The 24,747-nt window shown below is 41.5% G+C and overlaps 1 protein-coding gene across 11 annotated transcripts in view; it reads left to right on the forward strand.

Moving 5' to 3' along the window:
* The window catches only part of NCAPG2 (non-SMC condensin II complex subunit G2), a 63,952-nt gene that overhangs the window by 30,363 nt on the left and 8,842 nt on the right, over positions 1–24,747 (forward strand). For 8 of the 11 annotated variants that reach the window (XR_013353098.1, XM_077849492.1, XM_077849487.1 and 5 more), the window contains 16 exons: positions 2,038–2,217; positions 2,587–2,664; positions 3,735–3,887; positions 6,537–6,759; positions 7,004–7,101; positions 8,755–8,928; positions 11,137–11,207; positions 12,132–12,285; positions 12,401–12,574; positions 14,084–14,200; positions 14,292–14,432; positions 14,845–14,944; positions 17,973–18,160; positions 19,615–19,755; positions 23,788–23,891; positions 24,628–24,728. Coding sequence is in view for 9 of the 11 variants with exons in the window: in XM_077849492.1 (XP_077705618.1) it covers positions 2,038–2,217; positions 2,587–2,664; positions 3,735–3,887; positions 6,537–6,759; positions 7,004–7,101; positions 8,755–8,928; positions 11,137–11,207; positions 12,132–12,285; positions 12,401–12,574; positions 14,084–14,200; positions 14,292–14,432; positions 14,845–14,944; positions 17,973–18,160; positions 19,615–19,755; positions 23,788–23,891; positions 24,628–24,728 (2,197 nt within the window). In the remaining 2 variants the exon portion in view is untranslated. Of the gene's footprint in view, positions 1–2,037; positions 2,218–2,586; positions 2,665–3,734; positions 3,888–6,536; positions 6,760–7,003; positions 7,102–8,754; positions 8,929–11,136; positions 11,208–12,131; positions 12,286–12,400; positions 12,575–14,083; positions 14,201–14,291; positions 14,433–14,844; positions 14,945–17,972; positions 18,204–19,614; positions 19,756–23,787; positions 23,892–24,627; positions 24,729–24,747 lie in introns of those variants that run through there. The other 3 variants (XM_077849494.1, XM_077849496.1, XR_013353099.1) reach the window with 2 other exon arrangements.

Raw genomic sequence — 24,747 nt, forward strand, 5'->3', positions numbered from 1 at the left:
TGGGTAGTCTGCTTATCCTTCCCACTCTGTGCTCTCTCTCTCTCTCTCTCTCAAATAAATAAAACCTTAAAAAAAAAATCCTTTGTTTTCAATGTTACTATCTCTACTACTTTGTCATTTTTGTCAGATTTGGGGAGGAGAGGAAGTAGGTGCTTATTCATCTTAACTTGAACAGCTTTTTTCCACTGATTACAGAGTAAGAATTATTTGTGCTTTTAAACTTTTATAATAGAAAAATTTGCACATAATAGTAGAGAGCCTAGTATGATGAACCCTGTGTACCCATAATACAGTTTCAGTAATTACTGGCCCAAGCCTAATCTATTTCTTCTTTGTTTTTTTTTTAAAGATTTATTCATTCATTCATTCATTCATTCATTCATTCAGAGAGAGAGGCAGAGACATAGGCAGAGGGAGAAGCAGGCTCCATGCAGGGAGCCCCGACGGGGGACTCGATCCCGGGTCTCCAGGATTACACCCCGGGCTGCAGGTGGCACTAAACCGCTGTGCCACAGGGGCTGCCCTTCTTCTTTGTTTTGAAGCAGATCTGAGATATATCATTTTAATTCTTAAGTATTTCAGTAGAAATTACTTAAAGATAGTGATATTTATTTATTTATTTTTAAAGATTTTATTTATATATTCATGAGAGACACAGAGAGAAAGGCAGAGACACAGGCAGAGGGAGAAGCAGGCTCCATGCAGGGAGCCCGATGTGGTACTCGATCCTGGGACCCCAGGATCACACCCTGAGCCAAAGGCAGAGGCTCAACCATTGAGCCACCCAGGCATTCCAGTGGCTTTTTTGTTTAAAAAGGATAATCATGCCATCATCACAACTAAAGAAAAATGATTAATTGAAGTTATCAAATATTGAGTGGTGGCTTAGTTTTTTAAACACTTAAAAATTTTGTTTTTAATTTTTAAGTAAACTCTGTGCCACATACGGGATTTGAACTGAGGACCCTGAGATCAAGAGTCACACGCTCCCTTGACTGAGCCAGCCAAGGTTCTCCTGGGTCATTGTTTTTGAGTGATATTTCAAACAGTTTTTCCTGTTTTGTTTGAATCTGTGTCTAAGACCCACGCATATGATCAGCCAATATATTGGTAAGACCTGGTAGCCTCAAGTCTCTTTCTCCTTTTGGCTTGCTATTTTTGTTGTTGTTGAAGAAGCCAAATTATTCTTTTGTTTCTTTCATTCTGGGTTTTATAGAACATAGCCCTGTGGTGTTGCGTTCCTCTGCCTTTTGTCTTTCCTGAATGTCAATAGGTGTAGAGTTGATCGATTATTTTTGTGGGGAGTTTGTTTATTGTGTCAGATTCTTCATGGGGCTGTTGTATACTTCCATTCAGAGATAAACAACATAAAAAAAAGAGATAAACAACATCTCGTTTATTTTTGTATTTTTTTAAAGGGGAGGTGAGGGGTAGAGAGAGAGAGAATCTTATGCAGGCTCTACACCCAGCATGGAGCCTGACGGGGGGCTCCATTTTACAACCCTGAGATTATGACCTGAGCTGAAACTAAAAGTTGGACATTTAACTGACCGAGCCACCTAGGTGCCTCCTCTTTTTGTATTGTTAGCAACCACTAATGACTATTTCTTGGATTAATTCATTACAGGTAGAATTACTTTATTTTGGGCTTAGTGCATTACAGAATTTTGGAAATTCAAGAGAGTGGTTTACATGGACTGTGCCTGTAGGATCAGCTGAAGTCTGCATACCTCACTGAATGTGGTATTTTAGGCTCTGCTGTCAGCAAAGTCCTATAGATGGGATTGACAGATATGGCACCACACATGTCTGGATTGTCCTCTTTAAATGCTCAACTATAGAAATGATAGTTGATATAGAATGATAAATAGAAATGATATAGAAATGATAATGTGTGAATCTGTATAGGACCAGTATTTCTGTAACTTGAAATGGCTGCTTCTTTGTGAATGCACAGAGTGCTAATCTGTAAAGCCAGTGTTGATATTAAGGAAACTGATTTAAGATTTTAAGTCTTTTTCCCCCTGCAACTTATAGAGCCTATTAGAAGATCCTTATCCGATGGTCCGTTCTACTGGGATCCTTGGTGTTTGTAAAATAACTTCCAAATACTGGGAAATGATGCCTCCAACCATTCTTATTGATCTCCTCAAGAAAGTAACTGGGGAACTGGCATTTGACACAAGCTCAGCTGATGTGCGCTGTTCTGTCTTTAAGGTAGGATTTAAAATGATAAAGCAATATTTATCATAGAATAATGAAAAAATACAGAGAAAGAACAAATTTTAAGTCACTTGTAATTCTGCTTTATAGATATAACTCTGGGCACTTGTAAAGAATTGTAAATGTCTTCTACAAAAAAGACCTACTGGAAATAATACCAGTTTTTGATGTATGGCCAGGATGGGTAGGCAGTGCTTTTAAAACAGGAACTGTATATAGTAATTTTTTTAAAAAATTAATAGTTAAAATTGACTTTTTTGGTGTACCATATGTACTTTTAACAAGAACCTACAAAACTGTCCTTTCTCCCATCATCTAGTTTCAACAGTTGTCTAAAATACATCTCCTCTTGTTTCATCTTAGGCCAATCCATTGTCTCCCACTATTGGTTACTTTGAAACAAACCCTGGACATTGTATCAGCTCATCAGTAATTATTCAAGTATGATGATTAAAACATAAGGTCTCGTTATAGTTAATGATAATAATATTGTATGGTGCAGATGGTAACTACACATTTTGTGGTGAATATAGCATATGTATAGAATTGTCCAACTACTATGTTGTACACCTGAAACTAATGTAACATTGTATGTCTATACATACAGTGTCAGTCTATACAACTGACTATAATTCAAACAAAAAAGAGGTCTCTTTAAAAAATTGTTTTTCCTAATAAGTGGACAAATGAAGGTGGAGTATATCAGATATTCATATTGCTGCCTGGTCTGAGTTTGGGGAGGTCACTCAAACCACCTGTCAAAGGTACACATGTCTGTAGGCATGCATCATGAGTGCCCCCGGCGGGTGTTCTGTAATCTCTGGTTGTCATGTAGGATTGAGTCAAGAAATAGGAGAATTCATGGGCTACTAAAAAAATGTGAAAGGATTGTTGAATCCTAGCTTTGGACACAAATTGGCTTTGGAGCCCTCCACCAGCACTTGTTCTGTGTTTCTTTCAACTCTGAAATCCTTTAAAGTTTGGCTAAGAGCAGTACCTGGGGAGCTCAGTTGTTGAACATCTGCCCTTGGTTCATGTTGTGATCTCAAGGTCCTGGGATCGAGTCCTGCATTGGGCTCCCTGCAGGGAGCCTGCTTCTCCTTCTGCCTGTGCCTTTCTCTCTGTGTCTCTCTGTGTCTCTTGTGTCTCTCTGTGTCTCTTGTGAATAGATAAAATCTTTTTTAAATAAATAAATAAATAAATAAATAAATAAATAAATAAACAAACAAACAAATAAATAAATAAAATTTGACAAAGAGAAAGCATTGCAGAATTATTTCATAACTGCTTTAATTTGTTTGGGTGGGACAAAAGATGAGCTGATTATCAGTGTTGAAACTATACTAATTCATTAGAAGTTTGCTTTTTATATGAAACAGTTTTATAAAAGTTTCCTGTCGGTATATTTATTTCACTAGTAGTTCACTAATAAAGATGGAACTGAGTATTTTCTTAACTTTTTATTGTTTATATTCTAAATTTGAATTGTTTCTATTTCTCCTTTTTGATAGTGTCTGCCGATAATTTTGGATAACAAATTAAGCCACCCACTATTAGAACAGCTTCTGCCAGCACTGAAATACAGTCTCCATGACAATTCAGAGAAAGTGAGAGTGGCTTTTGTGGATTTGCTGCTGAAAGTGAAAGCCGTGCGGGCTGCTAAGGTAGGATAGGCAGGACTTTATCATCGAAGATGTGAAATTAAGAAGTATATTCGTTTTCATCAGCACAAAGACAAAGCAATTTTAATTCCAAGAGTTTTATTAATCATGTTTAAACTAGTGGATGTCTGGTATGTTCTGCCAATTTATTTGCGTCATAAAATTTTGTTTTGTGATTTTTACTGAAGTTTCTAGAAATATCATCAGTGTATTTTCTTTCTGAAAGACATTAATGTAAAGCAACCCCCACCTTAAGTTTTATTTTTTTAATTTTTATTTTATTTATTCATTTATTTATTGAAGATTTTATTTATTCATGAGAGACAGAGAGAAAGAGGCAGAGACACAGGCAAAGGGAGAATTAGGCTCCACGCAGGGAGCCCGATGTGGGACTTAATCCCAGGACTCCAGGACCACGCTCTGGGCTGAAGGCAGGCGCTAAACCGCTGAGTCACCCAAGGATCCCTTAAGTTTTATTTTTATCATATGCATAAAAGCTTTTGTTCAAATACTGAAATGCTTGCCACTCAGCAAGGACTTAAATATTACTAGGAGAATTCCCTTCATTTTATAGAAGGAAGGAGTAATTGTGCTGTGATGTACATTTAACATCGTGTAAACTTTGACAGTGAGGGTGTGCTCCCTTAGCTTGAGTCCAATTTAGCTTTTGTCTCAAAGTATTAGATTTTTTAACTTCATTTGTTAATGCTATGTCTTTTCTTCCTCCACATAGTACTTTTCTGACATTGACTTTAAAATGCTATTTTGTCCCAACACAGAATTTGGGAAGAACCTGACATGTCCAGTAGTCTCGGGTTAACCATATAGACCTGTGCTGTGTTCACAGAATGAACGCTATGTTGCAAGCAGTGTAGCAAAGCAGGTGAATGGTGAATCCATGCATTGGCCATTTGGTCTTGGGTTGAATCTGCTTCTGTGGTGGTTGTGAATTTGCACTGCATAGTTAGGTGCACTGGAGTGTGTTGGCAAGTGTTCTTTACTGGTGGTGTTGTTAGCTACAGATGTGCTATTCAGGATTACAGCTCAGTATACCCAATAGCCCATCTGGACTGACACGCAGGCAGGAGGGGGAACAGGGAAGGTAGATCCTTCAGGTCAGATCCTCAGACTCATCACCCCCCTTCTCTTAAACCTTGAAAGCACTGCCTCTCACCCTTGAGTAAAAGTCTCCAGTCACCTAATTGCCAGCCTTAGTTTTGTAGTTAGTTGGCTAGACGCTCTACTCTGAAGCCATCTGGCTCTGTGGGGCAAGGGCTGATAGAGAGAGGTAGGCTGCCATACCATCCTCTCTGTTTGACTTACTGCTGGCAGCACTGTGGTGCTCTTTGCCTCCCCAGAACCAGCTGAGTAGACTGTGGGACTTGGACTTATTGTCTTTACTTCAATTACTTTTTTGGAAATACTGAGAGGTATGAGTGGAAGTATCCCAGGAGGTTTCCTGGGTAAGTAATCAGTAGTGTCAGATACTCAGAGATTTCCTGGAAGGGGAGGTATGAATATCTTCATCTGGATTTTCCATAGAGGTCATTAGGACTTTGGCAAGAACAATCTCAGTGAGAGTAGAAGCCATGCTACTGTGTGCTGAATTATAAGTGGGGTGAGGAAGTGGAAGTAGAGGCAGAGAGAGGTCCCAGGTGGAAGGAAAGGTGAGCTGCAAGGAGTCAGGAAATTGAGTTTTGGGGGAGTTTTGGGGGGTGGTTTTTGTTTTAAGAGTTGAGATGACCTGAAAATCTTTCATTGCTGATGAGAAAGATCAGTTGAAAGTCCTGGAAAGGAGACAAATTGTTAGAGCCAGGTCCTTGAGGAGAATGCATGTCAGTAATATTATCCCCATTATACAGAGGAGGAAACTACCAGGCATAGGTATTTGCACCGGATTGCCAGCTGAGAAGTGACTTAGGACAGAATTTGAACATTTCACCATTAGAATCTATTTCTACTACTATTTTTCTCTTGTCTGGAGTGTCTTGCCTAGAAGTTTGGCCCTCTTCTTTAGGCAGTAGATGACTTTGAGGCTTTTGAGCAGAGGGACTATAGAACAGTTGTGGTCAAACAGCAGCTGTAAGGTGGGCTAGAGGAGGCTGGTGTGGTCCTCTAGGCAAGCTGGCCCTGCAGAGGGGGAGGCCACACTGTGCCAGAGGGTTCCGCCCACTGTGGGATGCAGACCAGGTACCTCTGGGGGTCAGGAGTGATGTCTCTGTGTCTCCGACTTAGGGAATGGCATATCCGCTGTAGCTTTCTATGTCCAAACTGTTGTCAATTTTTCTATTCACTGTTCACATTAATGGGCCAAAGCTTATGGTGTTTTAGGAAATTTTTAAATTTTATGACTGATAATCACAGCTATCATTTGAAAGTTTACAGCAAACATGTTACTAACAAGTTGTAATTAACCCTCCCAAAAGTGTTATACTTAGGTACCTTCTAATGTCAGTGCTTCTTACAATATGAATTTATTCTAATTTCTCTACGGAAGAGTCACAGATTCTGGTATAGTCACTTGAAATGAGTTCTCTTGAATATAAAAATTAGTTCCTTTTTGACTTTGCTCAGGAATTTTTGCTTAAAAAGTGTTTTTAAGACTGTAGGGACAATTGACTATTTCCTTCTGTGTGTGTGCTCCATACATAGTTTTGGAAAATATGCCCCATGGAGCATATTTTGGCTCGTCTGGAATCAGATTCCCGGCCAGTGTCTCGGCGCCTGGTGAACCTTATCTTCAACTCTTTCCTGCCTGTGAACCAGCCGGAGGAGGTGTGGTGTGAGCGCTGTGTCACGCTGGTCCAGATGAACCATGCAGCCGCCAGGAAGTTCTATCAGTATGCCCATGAGCACACCGCCTGCACTAATATAGGTATGGGACACCTGCATCTCAGTGCTTGTTATGTTGTCTCCCTAAAAGCATAAGCAATGCTATGTATCCTCAGCATTGGTCATTTTAATAAGCCTCATGCTTTAGTCCATTTCTTAATGATTTCCCTTGAAATAATACTCTCGATGGTTTGGGATTATAATTTTACTATTAGAAAGACCATTTTTTTTGAAGAAACATACGATTTTTATGTATGTTTATGTAATGATTATCTTAAACATTTTAGCAAAGCTGATCCATGTGATTCGCCATTGCTTGAACGCCTGCATCCGGAAGGCAGTGCTTGAGTGCCACGAGAGCCATGAGGAGAGGGAGAAGGAGAATGTGAGTGTGGTCCGGTTTGCCCTGGCTCAGCCATGCCTGTGGCCATGTTACCTTTGAGGCAGACAACACCTCTGTGCTCCATGCTTAGAGACAGGCAGAACGCTAGATGAAAGCTGGCATTTCCATGGACTGTTATGTTGGCAATATTTTTATTTCCCATTCCTTTAGTATTGATAATTCAACTAATTATTTTAGAAGATCATAAATAGTGTTTTTGAAATAATTGTTCTATATCTTTTGTAGTTCACTGTGGAATTGGGGCAGATTTAATTCAGAGGAAAATTTATTACTGGTAACACTCCCAAATATTCTTGGCCTTAAGCTGTATATTTTATTCTGGCTTTGATGTAGCATACACCTGGATTGGATTCTGGATGTTACCATATTTTATAATTAATGAGTATTATTATTGTTCTTAAGGACTTACCCATAGCCACTATTGTGAGATTCTACTAGAAACATCTGGGGGTTGAATATCTAGGAATGAACTTTATTTAGAATTGCCTTTTAAAAAGTAATTAATTGGGGCCCCTGGGTGGCTCAGTCAGTTGAGGATCCAACTCTTGATTTTGGCTCAGGGCATGATCTCACAGTCCTGGGACAGAGCCCCAGTCCGACTCTGTACACTGGGAGGTCTGCTTGAGATTCTCACTCTCCTTCTCCCTCTGTCCACAAACATGCCTATATCCTCTCTTTCAAATAGATAAATAAATCTTTAAAAAAAATAAAAGTTTAGAAAATAAAACGTAGTTAATCAAAAGGACTGGTTAGCTGCTATTTCTTCAGAATCCAGAGTGACCACTTATAAGAAATTTAAGGCTTAGACATATATTACTTATAAGCATCGTAGTCCCTTTTCAGGAAGTTGTCTGTAGTGGTTGTTTTCAGGTTGTCAGACTGTCTTGGTACAGTCCCATTGTAGGACTGGCTAACAGACCCCATCCATGTGTGTCTGAGCTCGTTGTGTTCTAGGGCTTATGTTCTGTGTAGAAGACTTGGCCAGAGCGCATTTGTGGTTTAAGTGGAGCATTCAGAAGAACATAGTGATTATTGCTTATGGCCAGCATAACCTCAGATATGAATGCTATGTTATTTTAGAACAGTGATTGAGTGGGAGTTGGTCATCATCAGCCCTCAGCAGACCTGCAGAGTGAAGTGGCTGGCAGACAGCCTGGGGTGATCTGATGGTCCAAGTGTGTAGCTGACTCTCAGTAGCAGTCACATCTAGGTAAATTCTTCCCTCCTCCCCCAGTCTGTTCACATCAAAGTTTATGGCAGGAAGTAACATCTTTTTTTTTTAAAGATTTTTTAATTAATTAATTAATTCATTCATTCATGAAAGAGAGAGAGAGAGAGAGAGGCAGAGACATAGGTAGAGGGGGAAGCATGCAGGGAGCCTGATGTGGGACTCAATCCCAGGACTCTGGGATCACGCCCTGATCCAAAGGCAGACACTCAACCACTGAGCCACCCAGGGGTCCCTAGAGATTTTCAAGTAGAGGATAAAGTCATTTTCATGAAATGAAAATAGACTTGATAATCTTTTATGTTTTTGCTTTAAGTCTGAAATTCTGAGATGTACTTTTAAAGATAGAGCTGTTGTAATAATTGTTCTGATTTAATTCTTTCACAATCAAATTATTTGTGTCTTAGGTTCTGGACAAAACACTGTCTGTAAACGATGTTGCATCCATGGCCGGTTTGCTAGAAATCATTGTGATTCTCTGGAAAAGTATTCACAGAAGTATGGAAAATAATAAGGAAGCCAGAGTTTATACCATTAACAAGTTTGCCTCTGTGCTTCCTGAGTACCTGAAAGTCTTCAAGGTAAGCCTGCTCACACTGTGGGTGGGTATATTAAGATTACATTTGTGCAGTGTTAGCAGAAGTGTTCAACACACTTACCTGGCAGGACCTGGTTGGTCATCTGTAAGGGCAGAATGCTGAGCCAGTACATACCTGGCAGGGTAAGTGGCCTCTTGCCGTTTTTGCAAGTGGAGGCCATGTGTCCTTCTGCTCTATATCTCCAGCACTCAGGGAAACGTGGGGTTGAATGCTCAGTTTTCCTGTCTTCAATGGTCTATAACACTATTTGAGAATCTAGTTTGATTCGCTGGGAATTGAGAAGGAAGAGTTTGCAAACACAATATCAGAGTGGCTAAGTTTCGTGGGCACTTTCAGGCATTTGATGGTGTAAGCAGATGGGCTTCTGTAGTGTTTGAGTTGCATCTGCAAGTAGAACCATGCGTGTAACTTCTATTTGGATGAAGGAAACTTGTTTCTTAACTTTTTACTTCTGAGAGAAGTTCATATTTCCAAAACAAATAGAAATAAGACTGAGCGAGAGATGAAAATGTACTCCCAATTATAAAGCAACCATGGTTTAAGTATAGACTATAAGGATCCTAGGTTTTTGTTTGTTTTTTTAAAGATTTTATTTATTTATTCATAGACACAGAGAGAGAGGCAGAGACACAGGCAGAGGAAGAGAAGCAGGCTCCCTCCATGCAGGGAGCCCGATGCGGGACTCAATCCTAGGTCTCCAGGATCACACCCCAGGCTGCATGCAGGCGGTGCCAAACCGCTGCGCCACCAGGGCTGCTCAGGATCCTAGGTTTTATGAACCATCCTTCTCTTGGTGAATTGTACTTTGGGGCTCTTCCCAAACTGCTTATGTGACCTTGACCCCTTAGCTTTTCTGAGCTGCATTTCTGTGACTATCAAGTCTCTAAGCTTCATTATGTCCCTGAAATGCAACTCTGACCTATTCAGGAAGGTAAATAATCTAAATTGCCATTATTAGTACATTTAAAAGCTTAAATAATTACATTGGACTGAGAAAACAGCACTATCTCAAAATTGTCAGACCAGAACACAGAAGTCCATGGTATATTGGATGAGATGATAGATGAGCAGTGTGGCCTGCAGGTGTCTAGGGACCCAAGGAAGGCCATTCATTTCAGATGATTCTGGCAAGTGGTCGTCTCTGCCCTCAGTTGCTCTAAGGACATTGTGGTCTTCTTTTTAAGTGAATAAACAGTCTAAAAGCCAGACAGAGTGGAATTAGTGGTGATTTTCAGTCTACTTTTGTAACTATAAGAAAACATTTTCTGTATTGGGACTTGGGGCGGGGGGGAATGAGTCCACTCCAACCAGATGCAAAGTGCAGGTCAAATTTCAGTGTTGTTTCTGCTTTTGTTCCATGTATGTTTTCAGGAAATTTGTAATTTTTTTTTTTTCTCTGTTAGAGTCCACCATCTCTTCTCTTGCAAAACAAGGATATTTTCTATTAAGTGTTCTTGATTGAGCCTGGTTTACTCTTTGTTTTAATGGGGAATCACAGTAACACTGGTGTGGCTATAGCTTATTAAGTGCCACTGAGGATGGGGTGCTGTGGTGTGCCTCACTGGGTCCTTCCAGCTGCGCCCTCCGCTTTTGCAGAGGAGGAGGTGGACCTCACTGCTGCCTCTTCCTCGGTGCTGTTTCAGCTGGTAAAACTGTGGAGTCTGGTTGGACCTAGATTTGGCTTGGTACCTCCTAAGCCTAAACATTTTCCATTGTACTATACTGTCTTTCCAAAGATTTTCTGACTATTTTATGGAAAACTTTTTCTCTGACTAGTTCATTCTCTTGACATTTATGTTCAGGATGCCAAGTGGACACAGTTCATTTTTTTCCCCCTTTCATCAGTATTATTTCTATAATAGGAATCAGTGCCTCGATAGCAAAGAATTTGTCTATTCTGTGTACGGATAAATTCCCCGAGATCTAGGTTGGCAATTCATACACAGTACATGCTTAAATATGGTCACAAATTAATAATACATCACACACAGTGGTAAAATGTCATTTAAAACTTTGAAACTGCTTCTCAAATATGAGGCTTCCCAGTAGGTTTGTTTCCCATGACCACTGACAGGAGTGCTCTAGTTCTTACTGAGTGTCTCTAAAGGTAAGTTATTAGGAAGTTAAATGGACATCTTTTGAAAATGTCATTGCATTTAAATACCTTTTTTCCCCTTTTTATGCTTTTAGGATGATCGCTGCAAGATCCCTTTATTTATGCTTATGTCCTTCATGCCAGCCTCCACGGTGCCTGCATTCAGGTATTCTCTCTCTCGGGAGGGAGTGAATGGGAACCCTGCATCCCTGTGCTTGGTTATTAGTGTGGCCTTCAACAGATTGTCATGCTTCAGTTTTAAGTTCACAGTGGTGGCGGGAAAGCAGCAGGATACATTTTCCAGCGGGCTCTGGAGTTGCTAAGGAATATAGAAGAGGCTACATGGAATTCAAGCAGTGTGCTTCCAAGCCCAGCAGGCAGGGCCTTAGGAGTCATGCTGCCTGTGCGTCTGGCATGACGCGGGTGCAGAGTGTACGTGGGCTCGGGGCCTGGCCTGGAAGGAGGAATGTGAGGAGCCAGGTGGTTTTCTGTCAGTTACACCTGAAGACAACATTGTGGAGACAGTGGGTTAGAGAAGATACATTATTGAAATTAATTGTATCTGTTTTTCCTTACTTTTTTAAAGGTGGCTACTAGAAAATTTTAAATGACATAAGTAGCTTGCTTTTGTGGCTCATGTTGTATTTTTTACTGGATGGTGTGTTCTAAAATGTTGGTTACTATCTCAGTAAAAATGGCTCAGTTTTATTCATATTTATGGAAAATATTAATGTTTTGATGCTAAGCAAAAATCATTCTCCAAAAAGTAGGAGTCTTTGCTCTGGAGTCTTACTCAGATGACAGAGAAAAGAAAAGCCGGGGGTTTTATGGAACTGGCATGTCCTTGATGACTTAATACTCCTATGGGACTGCCTTGACTTCCGTGTTCCTGAAGCTGCCTCAGATTCAGTATTTCCTGTTGGAACTTACCCTGTGTAGTAATTGTGGGGAAACTATGTTTATTCCTGCAGTGGAGAATATCCAGGAGTACCCTTAGTTTTTAGCTTCCTTATTTTTTTTTCACCTTTTTGCAATGTGGGAAATTGTTACTGAAATGTTAGATCTGATTTTATGTATTTGACGTTTTTAGCTGTGGTGTGATTTCCACATTAAGAAACCAGGAAGAAGAAGCAGCAGACAAGCGTTATTGTACTTTGTTGGACTGTCTCTGCTCCTGGGGACAAGTGGGACACATTCTGGAACTTATCTGCGACTGGCTGCCAGAAGAACAGCCCCAGAGCAAGGTGTATTTCTGTCATGGTTCTTTAAAATTGCTGAGTGAGGATATGTGTGTTAGAAATCATATGCTTTCCTGAGAACATGTATTTTAATTGTTACTTTATCGCTCTGTTTTTTCAGAGTAACTCAGCATCTAAACGGAAGGTGAAAATCCATGATACACGCCCAGTAAAACCTGAATTAGCTCTGGTTTACATAGAGTATTTGCTGACCCATCCAAAGAATCGGCAGTGCCTGCTCTCTGCTCCCCAGAAGAAACTTAACCACCTTTTGAAAGCACTTGAAATGTCAAAGGTAATTTTACAGAACAGATATGGACACTGAAAGTTGTCCATGTAATTAGTAGGAGTGACAAAATAAGCTCTAAATTTTTCATACTTAAGAGTATAAAATTTTTCCGTCTGGAAAGGAGTTAAGAGTTATCTATCCCTCCTCCTTCAATTTGCAGGCGGGGACGTGACACTCAGGTGACTCACTGGCGGGGCAGGGGAGGAGCCAGCTTACAATTTGGGCCCTTGGATAACCCTGTTTCTCAGAACACGCCAGTCTAAAGGAAGACTTCTTCCTGCACTTCCCTTGCTGTACTCCTGCACATTGATGTGGGAATACTAGCTTCTCCTCACAGTCCTTGGCAGGCTTTTCTAGGAATCTTTGAAGAGTGTTTCCTATGAATTCAGCATCTCCTTCTTTCTTACTGGCTCTCTGGCCGTCTCCTCCAGGGTCAGCCCTCAGAGACAGCATCTGTGACTGCTGCTAAATTTGGTCATGCCAGAGGCAGAGTATCCAGTGCTTAGCATCAGATGGGGAATGGGAGGGAGAGATCTGAAGGAGGAGAAGGAGGCTCACAACTGTCCAGGAGAGGAGATGAGCCAGGGCTGGCTGCCCCGCATTTCTAGGCAGAGCTGGGATTTTGCCCATGGACAAGGCTGGGCACTGGCTATGCTACTGTGCAAAAGTAAGGCTGCCTGTGGGTTTTGGGAAAGACGGATGGGTGCATTCCCCTGAAGGCTTTGCTAGGGGCCACAGATGACATCCCTACCTACTAATGCCGGTGGGACCTCCTCCCTATCTGTGTGACAACCAAACACAGGCTTTCCCAACACTAAGGTGCTCCTCCTTTTAGGGTACAAGGTTACGGAGCCATGAGCACGCTGAGGCTCTGACCCTGCCTGCGTGGTGACAGCATTGTTCCTGGGAGGAACTGCCTTTCTTTCTCTTCCTTTTTTTTTTTTTTTTTTTTTTAAAGATTTTATTTATTTATTCATGAGGCACAGAGAGAGAGGCAGAGACACAGGCAGAGGGAGGAGAAGCAGGCTCCATGCAAGAAGCCTGATGTGGGACTTGATCCCGGGAACCAGGATCACACACGCCCTGAGCCAAAGGCTGATGCTCAACCTCTGAGCCACCCAGGCATCCCTCTTTCTCTTCCTTTGATGGTCTCCTCCCTCTCAGCCTCCTGACTGGGAGCAGGTCAGAGTTTGCCCCAGGGGCAAATGCTTTGTGTGCTTGATCCTGATCAATAACTGTTAGGAGTTTTTATCTTGTTCTTTAGAAGGAAGGATCTGCTCCTGAAACCAGGAGTACACTGTAAACTAACTAGAATTTAAATAAAAACTCAAAACAAAAAAAAAATAACAGGAGGATCTGTTGGGGGAGGGGAGGAAAAAGGGAAAACCATTTCTCAGATGGTTTTGTGGTTTAGTTAAATCACCTCCGATGGCAGCTATGTGTCAGGTTCTCCAGATGGTCCTCAGTGTACACATCTCAGTTGGAACATGGCCACATAAGTGTTTTATTTTGTAGGCAGATCTGGAATCGATTTTGCAGTTGCCAGGTGGGAAACCTCACAACTTTAGTGAAGCCATGGCTCTGCGAGCCTTCAGCCTCCACTGCCGGCTGAGTGTCCACCTTCAGCACCAGGTGAGTCTGTCCCCCACTGCCTGACCACACATGAAGCATGTTGACAAAGCAGGGTCCGTTACTAATTTCTCTCTCTATTGTTATTGGACAGTTCTGCTCACAGGGGAAGGTTTACCTGTCTATTTTGGAAGACACTGGGTTTTGGTTAGAAAACAAAGTTCTGTCTTTTATCCAAGATCAAGAAGAAGAATATCTCAAGCTTCATAAGGTGGTTTATCAGCAGATCATCCAGGTTAGAAGTCTGACCACATGGAAGCCTTCTCTTCACCAAGTTTGAGACGTGCTTCCAGATTTTATTTTCTGTTTTAAAGTTATAACTTTAGATAGTAATACTGTTCTCCAATACTCACAGCATCATGCAACATCCAGAGCTTGTCTTTTCCCAAAACATAAGCATGAAATAGGTTTTCATTCATGTTTGTGGAATGGCATAAAATGAGTTTCCATATTTCTTATGGAAATAAAAATGAGAACTAATGTATCTTTTTGAAAATTCCTTTGTAAAATATCTTTATAAATACCTGCTTTAGGAGATAATTAGTAATACAATAAGATATTAGAAGCTTTACCAGGCTGAATTTATTCTCCTTTTTTGGCTCTCAGTTTCTTGGTAAATCACACCAGCACATCTGTGTCTCTTACAGACCTACCTGATGGTGTGTAAAGATGTTGTGATGGTTGGCCTTGGCGATTACAAGTTTCAGATACAGCTTTTACAGTGGAGTCTCGGAATCATGCAAACAGGTATACTTCTTTCATTAAAGGACTCATTTAGAGCATTCAGTCATCAAACCAGTCATTTCCACCTCCTTCGCTTTGCTAGTTGGGACTCTTTTTTTTTTTTTTTGGGGGGACTCTTGATTTCAGGAGACAGATATATAACACAAACTAGCTCGTACCAAAAAAGGAATTCATATGCTGCTGCAGCTGGGAAGCCCAAGGGTGTTTCTGGTGTCAGGCAGTTCCTCTCCCAGATTCTCCGCTCAGTGCTCTGCCAGGTGGTGGGCGGGGGCAGTGGCAGCTCTGAGCCTATCTGCTCACCACGTGGGGAGTAAACCCCCCTCAGGACCACTGGGAAGTTGCTGCTTCCCTGAGGGACAGGGTGACGGTGGGACCCACAGGAACGAATACCAAGGGGTCTGTGCTCAGTGTGGTGAGTGAGTGAGGGATCACCTCCTTCCAGGGGCCCTGGGGCCAGATTCTCACAGCCAGTGGGGGAGTGATCCAGGCTTTGTCTCCCATCTGTCAGCAGAATTCAGCTGAGAGTGCTGCCATATGACCCCACTCTCCTCGACTACCTCCCCCTGGGTATAGAACTATTTCTGAATTGCTCTCACTGTACATCCTGATGCTATGTCTGGTGGTTTCTGCCTGAAGAGGTTGAGAATGATGTCATCATTTGTAGATTCAGTGTTGAGGTTTGAACATAGAGCTCTTGAGTCGTGCGTGGTGGTACTGACCCCGTGCAGGCAGCCTTGGGGTTTGACAGGGGGTCGTGCTTGGGTGGTGCTGAAGCTTGGGTGCCAGCCCCTCTGCTCTGCCGTTCCAAATATGCACTTCTTGAAATGCACCTGAACTGCAGGGGAGATTGTGGATGAGTTGTTTAAATACCCACAGGTCGAAACTGAACAAATACTGTTTCAGAATCTGGCTTTTCTTCATTAAATCTTGTATCACTTTTACTTTTGTTTTTTTTTTTTACTTTCTGTTGTGAAACATTTTTGACTTAAGTTTAATGATTGAAACAATGAAAAATGATTTGTATTTTTTTAAGGTTTTATTTATTCATGAGAGATAGAGAGGCAGAGAGAGAGAGAGAGAGGCAGAGACACAGGCAGAGAGAAAAGCAGGCTCCATGCAGGGAGCCCGACATGGGACTCCAACCCGGGTCTCCAGGATCATGCCCTGGACTGAAGGCAGCACTAAACTGCTGAGCCACCTGGGCTGCCCTGATTTGTTTTTTTGTTTTTTGTTTTTTTTGTTTTTTTTGTTTTTTTTAACTTCTAACTTCATTTAGAATTTAGGAGTTGTTTTCCCCTAAGGACTGAATCTACTCTTAGTATTTATAAAATTTGTAATTCCAAGGGTTAGCTGGAAGTTTAGATCTCTGATGTTGCCAGTTTCATTACGTAAGGGGTATCTGTTCCCCCAAAAAAAGACCCTAAGCTGCTGACTTTACCTGAACCAAACTGAAGTGCACTTTGCATTTATATATTCCAACATTTAGAGGCTTCCCAGGGGGAAATCAACTGTGGCCATCCTTTGTAACCCTGTCACAAAATAGGGTTATACTTAGCAACTTAACAGGGTGCCCCCAGAGTCTGTTGTTGATGGGGCTCTTTGCTCTACTTGACAGAATTCTAATAAAACATTTAAGTTCTAAAACCAGTCACATTTATATTATTATTGTTATAATATGACATTTTCCATGCTAAAGTGCATATTTAGAGGAGGTTCCCTTGAAAGGAGCGGAGTCCCCACACAACCCAAATATAAAAATCTAAGCTCACACAAATGCAGGTGTTTCAGCTATGTACATTTTGAAAAACAAACAAACAAACAAACACACCATGTGTTCTGCAAAATCAGTGACTAAAAAGTAACGGCTGGTGGGAAAACACAGTCTCGAGCAGGTTGTTAAGAGAGTGCTGTGTGCCAGAGCACTAGGAGATGGTTATCCTGGCAGAAAGCCAGCCTGTTTAAAAAGGAAGGTTAGGGGGATCCCTGGGTGGCTCAGCGGTTTGGCACCTGCCTTTGGCCCAGGGCATAATCCTGGAGACCTGGGATCCGGTCCTGCATCGGGTTCCCTGTGTGGAGCCTGCTTCTTCCTCTGCCTGTGTCTCTGCCTCTCTCTGTGTGTGTGTCTCTCATGAATAAATAAATAAAATTAAAAAAAAAAAAAAAAGAAACAGTGAAGATGCTTGAGAAGCTTCCTGGAGGATGAGACCCCTGGCTATGGCTTGTTTATTTATGAAAGAGAGAGAACATGCGAGTGGTGGGGGATGCACAGAGAGAGAATCCCAAGCAGGCTCTACACCCTTAGCACGGAGCCTGACATGGGTCTCCATCCACAACATTGAGATCATGACCTGAGCCTAAATCAAAAGTTGGACACTCAACCGAGACTCCCTGCCACACATACTCACCCTTCCCTGGCTCTGTTTTTACAGCTCAACTTAAAATCAAGATGGTATAGAATCTGAAATGAAAATTCAAGATCTCTAGGATGAACTGGGATTAAGCTCACATGTGGAAAATGCTTTACCAAATTGATGCAACTATACACACACGTAGTAAAGGAAGTGATTCAGAAGAGAAAATCAGTACTAAACTACAAAATGTTGGAAATTTAACACAGTTGGCCTATGACATTTGTAAATCACATTTGAAATCTCTTGGGCCATCCCTCTCAGGCTTGTGCCAGTAGAGCTGGTGTGAATATTGCCATTACCTAAGAGAATGAGACACATTCTCTAGGCCCGGTGTTCCAGGGGCCACACTGTCCACATGGGTAGTAAGCCCACCAGTGATCAAGTTAAATAGATTGTTACTGTTGTTGAAGGTATTGCTGTTCTATTTAAAAGGAACAAGTTTTTAAATTTTATTTATTTTAAAATTTATGTGTGTTAAAATTTAGATTAATCTCATCAACCTGATATTGGCTTATCAGTAACAATTTAAGTTATCATGATACACATGTGTTGTGTGAAAATGTAATAATTTAAGCTAACTTTTATGGTTAGATAACTGATGTTTCCAATATTCTTTCTAGTGAAGGGCTTCTTTTATGTGTCATTACTTCTTGGCATTCTGAAAGAGGTAACTGGAAGTTCCTTGAAGCAGACACCAGATTCAGGTGAAGAAGTTGCCACGCTGTTTGATATGGTCCAGAAAGTATTTCAGAAAATGTTGGAATGTATGGCATGGAGCTTCAGGAAGCAACCAGAAGAAGGCCTACGGGTACTCACGCCCTCCCAGTCATTAAACCATGCTCACCCAGAAGGCAAGGATGCATGAGGATGTGTCACCTCACACACAGGCTCAGCCAGCACTTGCTTGTGCCATTGGGCTGTTGGGTGGGTCGCACCCCCATATGGGAGACGATTACCAGGTGTCGACCTTCTTCAGTGTGTGGTGCAGTCAGAGAGGTGGTGCTGTCTGCACTGGGGCAGGATGGCTAGGAACCCACCTTTGACTCTTAATCTTAGAACAGGTTTTAATAAGCCCAGGTAAGCAGGCCTTCTGCCAGAGAGGACAGGAGACACATAACACATTACATCTGGCTTGTGAATGCTCAAATGTTATTTCATAGTTTTCCAACTAAAATACACTTTTGAGAATGCTGATTTTGATTATATGTAGATAACAGGGACTTTATACTACTTTCTATCATAGGCTACCCTCTCATCATGTGTCAGCTTCCCCCTCATTGGGAGTGAGAGCTGCAAAGCTGGAGGGGCCATGGTTCCCTTGCTGATCAAAGCTCCTGTGAAGTGGGACTCCTGAGTAGCCAGTTCATGTGGCAGATACTGACCCATGTGCCACATTTGCTTTCCTTCTGAAGTCATCCTGTCATCAGAGGGTGTCTGTTTTTTGTTTTTTTTTTTAAGATTTTATTTATTCATGAGAATACCCAGGAGAGAGGCGGGGGGAGGGCAGAGACACAGGCAGAGGGAGAAGCAGGCTCCATGCAGGGAGCCTGACGTGGGACTCGATCCTGGGTCTCTAGGATCATGCCCTGGGCTGTAGGTGGCACTAAACCGCTGAGCCACTGGGGCTCCCCCATCAGAGGGTGTCTTAAGTAGTGGTTTAAAAATGCAGATTAGCTGTTCTTTTTAAGTGAAGCTTTAAAAAATGCTGAAGTGGGAGGATGTTTATGAAACATTGAAGACTTTCAATTTTTTTCTGTTCTTAGCTGATAGAAGGTGATGGAAGGTTGCTGGCCATGTTTTTCCTAGCTTACCAATTCATCTTTGAGTTAATTTGAAATGTTTCTGTTTTTGATGAGTTGGTTCAAGTGTCTTATCTATTCAGTTTGTGCCAGAATCTTTTACTTTCTCACCAAATCTTTTACCATTGGCTGTGCAGTTCCTCTCAAAACACATGGCCTCTTGGTTTTCTTTTATTGTTAGTGGTATTTCTTTATCTTTTCTTTATTTATGTTATTGGTGTGTCTATTCTTGGCATTTTTTTCTTTGCTTTTGGGAAAAGAATGGTGTAAAAGTAGCTCCCAGTAGGCTTTGGTCCTGTCTGTCCTTTTGTAGCCACAGTGCCTGAGAGATCTGAGTCAGCAGTGGCAAGGGCAGGAAATAAGATTGGGGATTCCTGGACCCCTAGGGAGGACAGTAGGAATGCTTATCCTATAAGATGTCTTTTTTTGACCACTAAAAAATGACTGGTGTGTTTTCTCCTAGCTTCTTTATTCAGTTCAGTCTCCTCTTCATGAGTTTATAATGACTGTTCAGTCTTGGCACATGGACACACCCGTCCACCGGGGCATGCTCTCAACTGTGATCGCTGCATCTGTGGTGGAGATAAGTCACCAACTACGAAAGGTGAAGTCTGTTTATCCTGAAACCACCCTGTCTGTTCCTGACTGTACAATATGCTATTCTCTATTAGCAGCACATTGTCATGTTTTCCCAAGTATTTTTTAAGAGCTCAAAGTTTAGTAGGTGTCCTGCTCCTCCAGCCTTCACAGTCCTCTCACAGTTCCAAAGCTGGCTGGTGACTCAAGTCATGTGACTACTGGGGACATATGTTAAGGGTGTTGTCATCTTTGATTAAGACCAAGCTAGTACTTCCATTGTGAACTTTTTTTTCCTTCCTGCATTTTATTTTTTTTTTTAAGATTATTTATTTATTTATTCATTCATTCATTCATGAGAGGAAGAGACACAGGCAGAGGGAGAAGCAGGCTCCATGCAGGGAGCCCAATGTGGAGCTCGATCCCGGGACTCCAGGATTATGCCCTGGGCCGAAGGCAGGTGCTAAACTGCTGAGCCACCCAGGTGTCCCTCCTTCCTGTATTTTAGAGATCTACCTGAGTGATATATTTAAGACTTCCCTGACAAGGCGAAAGCAGCCATCATCAGTGGAGCAGGGTAAGGATGGTGCTTGCCCTGCAGTTTGGGGTAGTTGCAGGTTTGACAGCTTTGCTGGAGGATAGGCCTTACGTTTCTTTTTCATGTCTAAACATAGGATATGTGAACTTTAGATATGAGTTTAAGCACAAAACTTATTCATTCCTACTCTGTAAAGGACTGGTGTTTTCCTAGCAGTTACATAGTTTTTACAGTTAGCCTAATTGGGTAAAGATTGACATAAACAAAATGTTAATTCATGTGAGAACAGAAAGCTTTGTTTCTTCAGTGAAATCCTCGAGGATGGAGGGAAGGCACAGCGTAGTGACTTAGAAGATAGAAAGGTAATGATAAATGTTTCTCAGTATGAAAAGATGGAATCTGATAGTCAGTGGCATTGTATTATATAAATTCTGTATTATATAAATAATACCGTAAGACCATGAGTATAAAAAAGCCAACTAAATTCCTAAAACATTAATAGAATTTAGGGCTCTCCTTAAAGCTTGGTTTAGGAAACTAGTAACTAGATTATATATAGAATAAGAACTGGAATTTATTAACTCCATTGAGCCTTATAGCTAACAACTATAAATAAATCAGTGGCCCCTGCGCCAGGCCTGACTCACCAGTGACTCTGTTTTTTTAAACGAACTTATATTGTACACAGCCACACCTACTACTTAGAGATTTTCTGTAACTGCCGAGCTGAGTAGTTCTGACAGAGCCAGTATATTTTACTACTTTATGGAATATATTTGCCGACCTCTCTTCTGTATCCTTAAAGATTTGTGTCCTTGTTCCAATCATGAGAAGTTAGCTCCGTGGTGGACTCGTCCCTTTCCGTTAGTTGGCATGTATGTAGGAGCTTTGTTGGTAGGTGCAGACGCACTCAGGACTGTTATGTCTTTTTTTTTTTAAGATTTTATTTATTGGGATCCCTGGGTGGCGCAGCGGTTTAGCGCCTGCCTTTGGCCCAGGGCGCGATCCTGGAGACCCGGGATCGAATCCCACATCGGGCTCCCGGTGCATGGAGCCTGCTTCTCCCTCTGCCTATGTCTCTGCCTCTCTCTCTCTCTCTCGTTGTGTGCCTATCATAAATAAATAAAATAAAATAAAATAAATTTTAAAAAGATTTTATTTATTTATTCATGAGAGACACAGAGAGAGAGAGAGAGGCAGAGACACAGGCAGAGGGAGAAGCAGGCTCCATGCAGGGAGCCCGATGTGGGACTAGATCCCGGGACTCCAGGATCACGCCCTGGGCCAAAGGCAGGCACCAGACCGCTGAGCCACTCAGGGATCCCCAGGACTGCTATGTCTTTGTGATGCAGTGGCTGTCTGATTGTTCAGGAGATGGCTCTTCTTCCTTGTATTCTCATTATAGTCTGCTCTGGCATTTGTCAAGGGTACCTAGCATCCTTTTTTTTTTTTTTTCCTATGCTTTTACTTTTAACCTGTTTTTCTTTCCTTTTTTTTTTTTTTTTTTTTTTTGGTATATATATATATTTTTTATTGGAGTTCAATTTACCAACATATAGCATAACATCCAGTGCTCATCCCGTCAGGTGCCCCCCCCTCAGTGCCCGTCACCTCAGTGCCCGTCACACAGTCACCCCATCCTCCCACCCACCTCCCTTTCCACCACCCCTTGTTCGTTTCCCAGAGTTAGGAGTCTCTCATGTTCTGTCACCCTCACTGATATTTCCCACTCATTTAACCGGTTTTTCCATGTGTTTCAGAGTGTTTCTTGTAATCACCACATGGGCAGCCCTTTTTTTCTTTTGGTCCAGTTTTACAGTCTCTGCCTTTTACCTGAGGTGCTCAGCCCATTTGATTTTAATGAGATCTTTGACATGTTTGGGTTTAATTTGACCATTTCAGTGTTTGTTTTCTATTAGTCTCCCTACTTTTCTTCTTTTCCTGCCATTTGATGGATGAAATGTTTGTAGTGTTCCATTTTATCTTCTCTGTTGGCTTTATATTGTCCTTTGTATAGTTTTAGTGGTTTCTCTGGAGATTTTAGTAGGTTCATTTAACTCACCAGTCTCCCTACAGAAATTACAATGTCCTTGTGCATAGTAAAAGTCTTGTAACAACGTTCTTCCAGTTAGCATTCTCCTCCGTGCTGTATCTGTACTGTATCTTACTGCTACATATGCTAAAAATCTCAGGATATATTTTTTAAAATTTATTTTGTTTTAAATATTTTATTTATTTATTCCTGAGACACAGAGAGAGGCAAAGGGAGAAGCAGGCTCCTTGCAGGAAGCCTGATGATGAGCCCAATTCAGGACTTGATCACAGGACCCTGGGATCATGACCTGAGCCAAAGGCAGAAGCTCAACCACGGAGCCACCCAGGCATCCCCATCCCCCCCCCCCTTTTTTTTTAAAGATTTTATTTATTCATTTGACAGACAGTGAGGGAGAGGGGGAGAGAATCTTAAGCCGACTCTGCACTGGGCTCAGAGTCTGACATGGGCTTGTATCCACTGCCCTGAGATCATGACCTGAGCCGAAACCAAGGGTTAGATGTTTAACTGGCTGAGCCACCCAGGGACCCCAAGATACATTTTTATTTTAACACATCGCTAATTATTTGTCTATCAGAAATGCATTTATAACATTTAAGATGTAAAGTGTTTTAATGAGAAACAGCTATTTCAAACATAATGATGATTGACTTTGATATCCACGTTAGTATTATGAATCCTCCAAAGGGCATGTGGAAAGGCTCTTTAGGACTACAGTGTAGTTAGACCTGAGTCGAGTCCCCTGATAGCCAAGTGGTAGGTGAGAGACAGTAGTGGGATGTATGAGGGAGGAGGTGATGGGGGTAGAGTGGGGTCAGGAAACAAAGACATAGCTCCTCGCATCCCTGGCCCCCACCCCCTCCAGAGCACGGTTCTGGATTTAGATTTTCCAAAGAGCCATTTGCACGTGGAGTTCATTCACCACTAATGGGTGACTTTAAACTTGTAAGGTTGATGATGAGGGGCATAAATCTAGGCAGAGCCCCTACGTGGGTCCAGGCCAACGTTACTGCCCTATGGCTGGTTCTCTGGAGGACACTGGCAGTGCCTGGGGCGGGGGTGCTCCTGGCCAAGGACACTGCTCAACATTCTGCAATGCATAAGGTGCCCCACAGCAAGGAATTATTCAGTCCAGGATGTTGGCCATGCTGAGACTGAGAAAACCTGATCCTGGATGAGTAAGAATAGCTAGTTAGACTTGCATAAAAAAGCATTATTTACAGAAAATACTACATTAAAGGCTATCTGACAAAAGGCTTATTGATTGTGTGTATCTTTTCATTTCCAGCTGATGAATAATATACCCCTATCTACAATAATAGATTAATCATAATAATTGTACTCATTTCAACAGTTAATAAAAACTATTCTTTTGAGTTTTTGGATGAAAATCCACAGCAGTAGAAAACAAGTCATTAGCTCTGTCTCAGTCTCAATTTAGAAATTACTGATTTGGAACTTCTTTTTAGATTTCTAATATAGAAGAGCTCACCCTTCCTGAGGGGCTGTCAGACCTCCCACCATTTTCAAGGTGTTTAATAGGAATAATAATGAAGTCTCCAGATGTGATCAGGTAACCATGCTCCCTTTATTGCTTTGAGATTCTTCTTGTGACTGGAAGCTCTCGGTAGATTTTGCTGTATTCCTTCAGCTCTCAAAAGTGCTTTTTTTTTCCATGAGAAAAAGGTTTCAGAGAATTTTCTCTCATCAGCAATTAAAAGTAGTTGCATTATTTAAAAATTTTGCATTATACCTCTACAAAGAGAAATTCTAACTTTCTTTCAAATACGTCTATCTGAAAAGTCCCTGGTTATGCTTACTAAGTATACCCCGAATGCCTGATGAAGTCAGTGCCCTTGTGGGTTCTTTGGGCACATGGCTGTTCCTGTGTCACTTGGTTAGAACTCCAGGGCTTGTTGTGGCAAATCCAGGACTGGTGGCCTAGTTGTCTGATACCCGAGGAACTGTAATAGCAGGTCTATTCAACGAAAACTGGAAAATCATCATACTTAGCAGCTGTGAGTTGTTTTTCGGTGATACTCAATTTTTTGTGCGTACTGTGTGTATACAGAGTAGCTGTTTTCAATGACCAGAATGTCCCTGTTCCCCTTCTAAGAAAGCATCATCAGATGTTAATATCTTACCTGTGTGATAGTGAGAATTACGAGAAGAGTTGAATCAACTTCCCATGTTACCTGAAAGCTAGAATTCATGGTGGTTGATGAATCTTAACGATCTTAGTCTTTCTATAAAGTATTAGGATTTATATACTATAGAATAACTCCAGATGTTTATTAATTTGTTTGCAGGTCATTTTTAGATGAATTAAAGGTGTGTGTTACTTCTGATGATATTGAAGGCATTGTGTGTCTCTCAGCTGTTATGCGTATTATTTTGGTTATTAATAAAGGTAGGTTAAACTTTCTTTC

This window comes from Canis aureus, chromosome 15 (genome assembly GCF_053574225.1).
Source record: "Canis aureus isolate CA01 chromosome 15, VMU_Caureus_v.1.0, whole genome shotgun sequence".
NCBI lineage: Eukaryota > Metazoa > Chordata > Mammalia > Carnivora > Canidae > Canis > Canis aureus.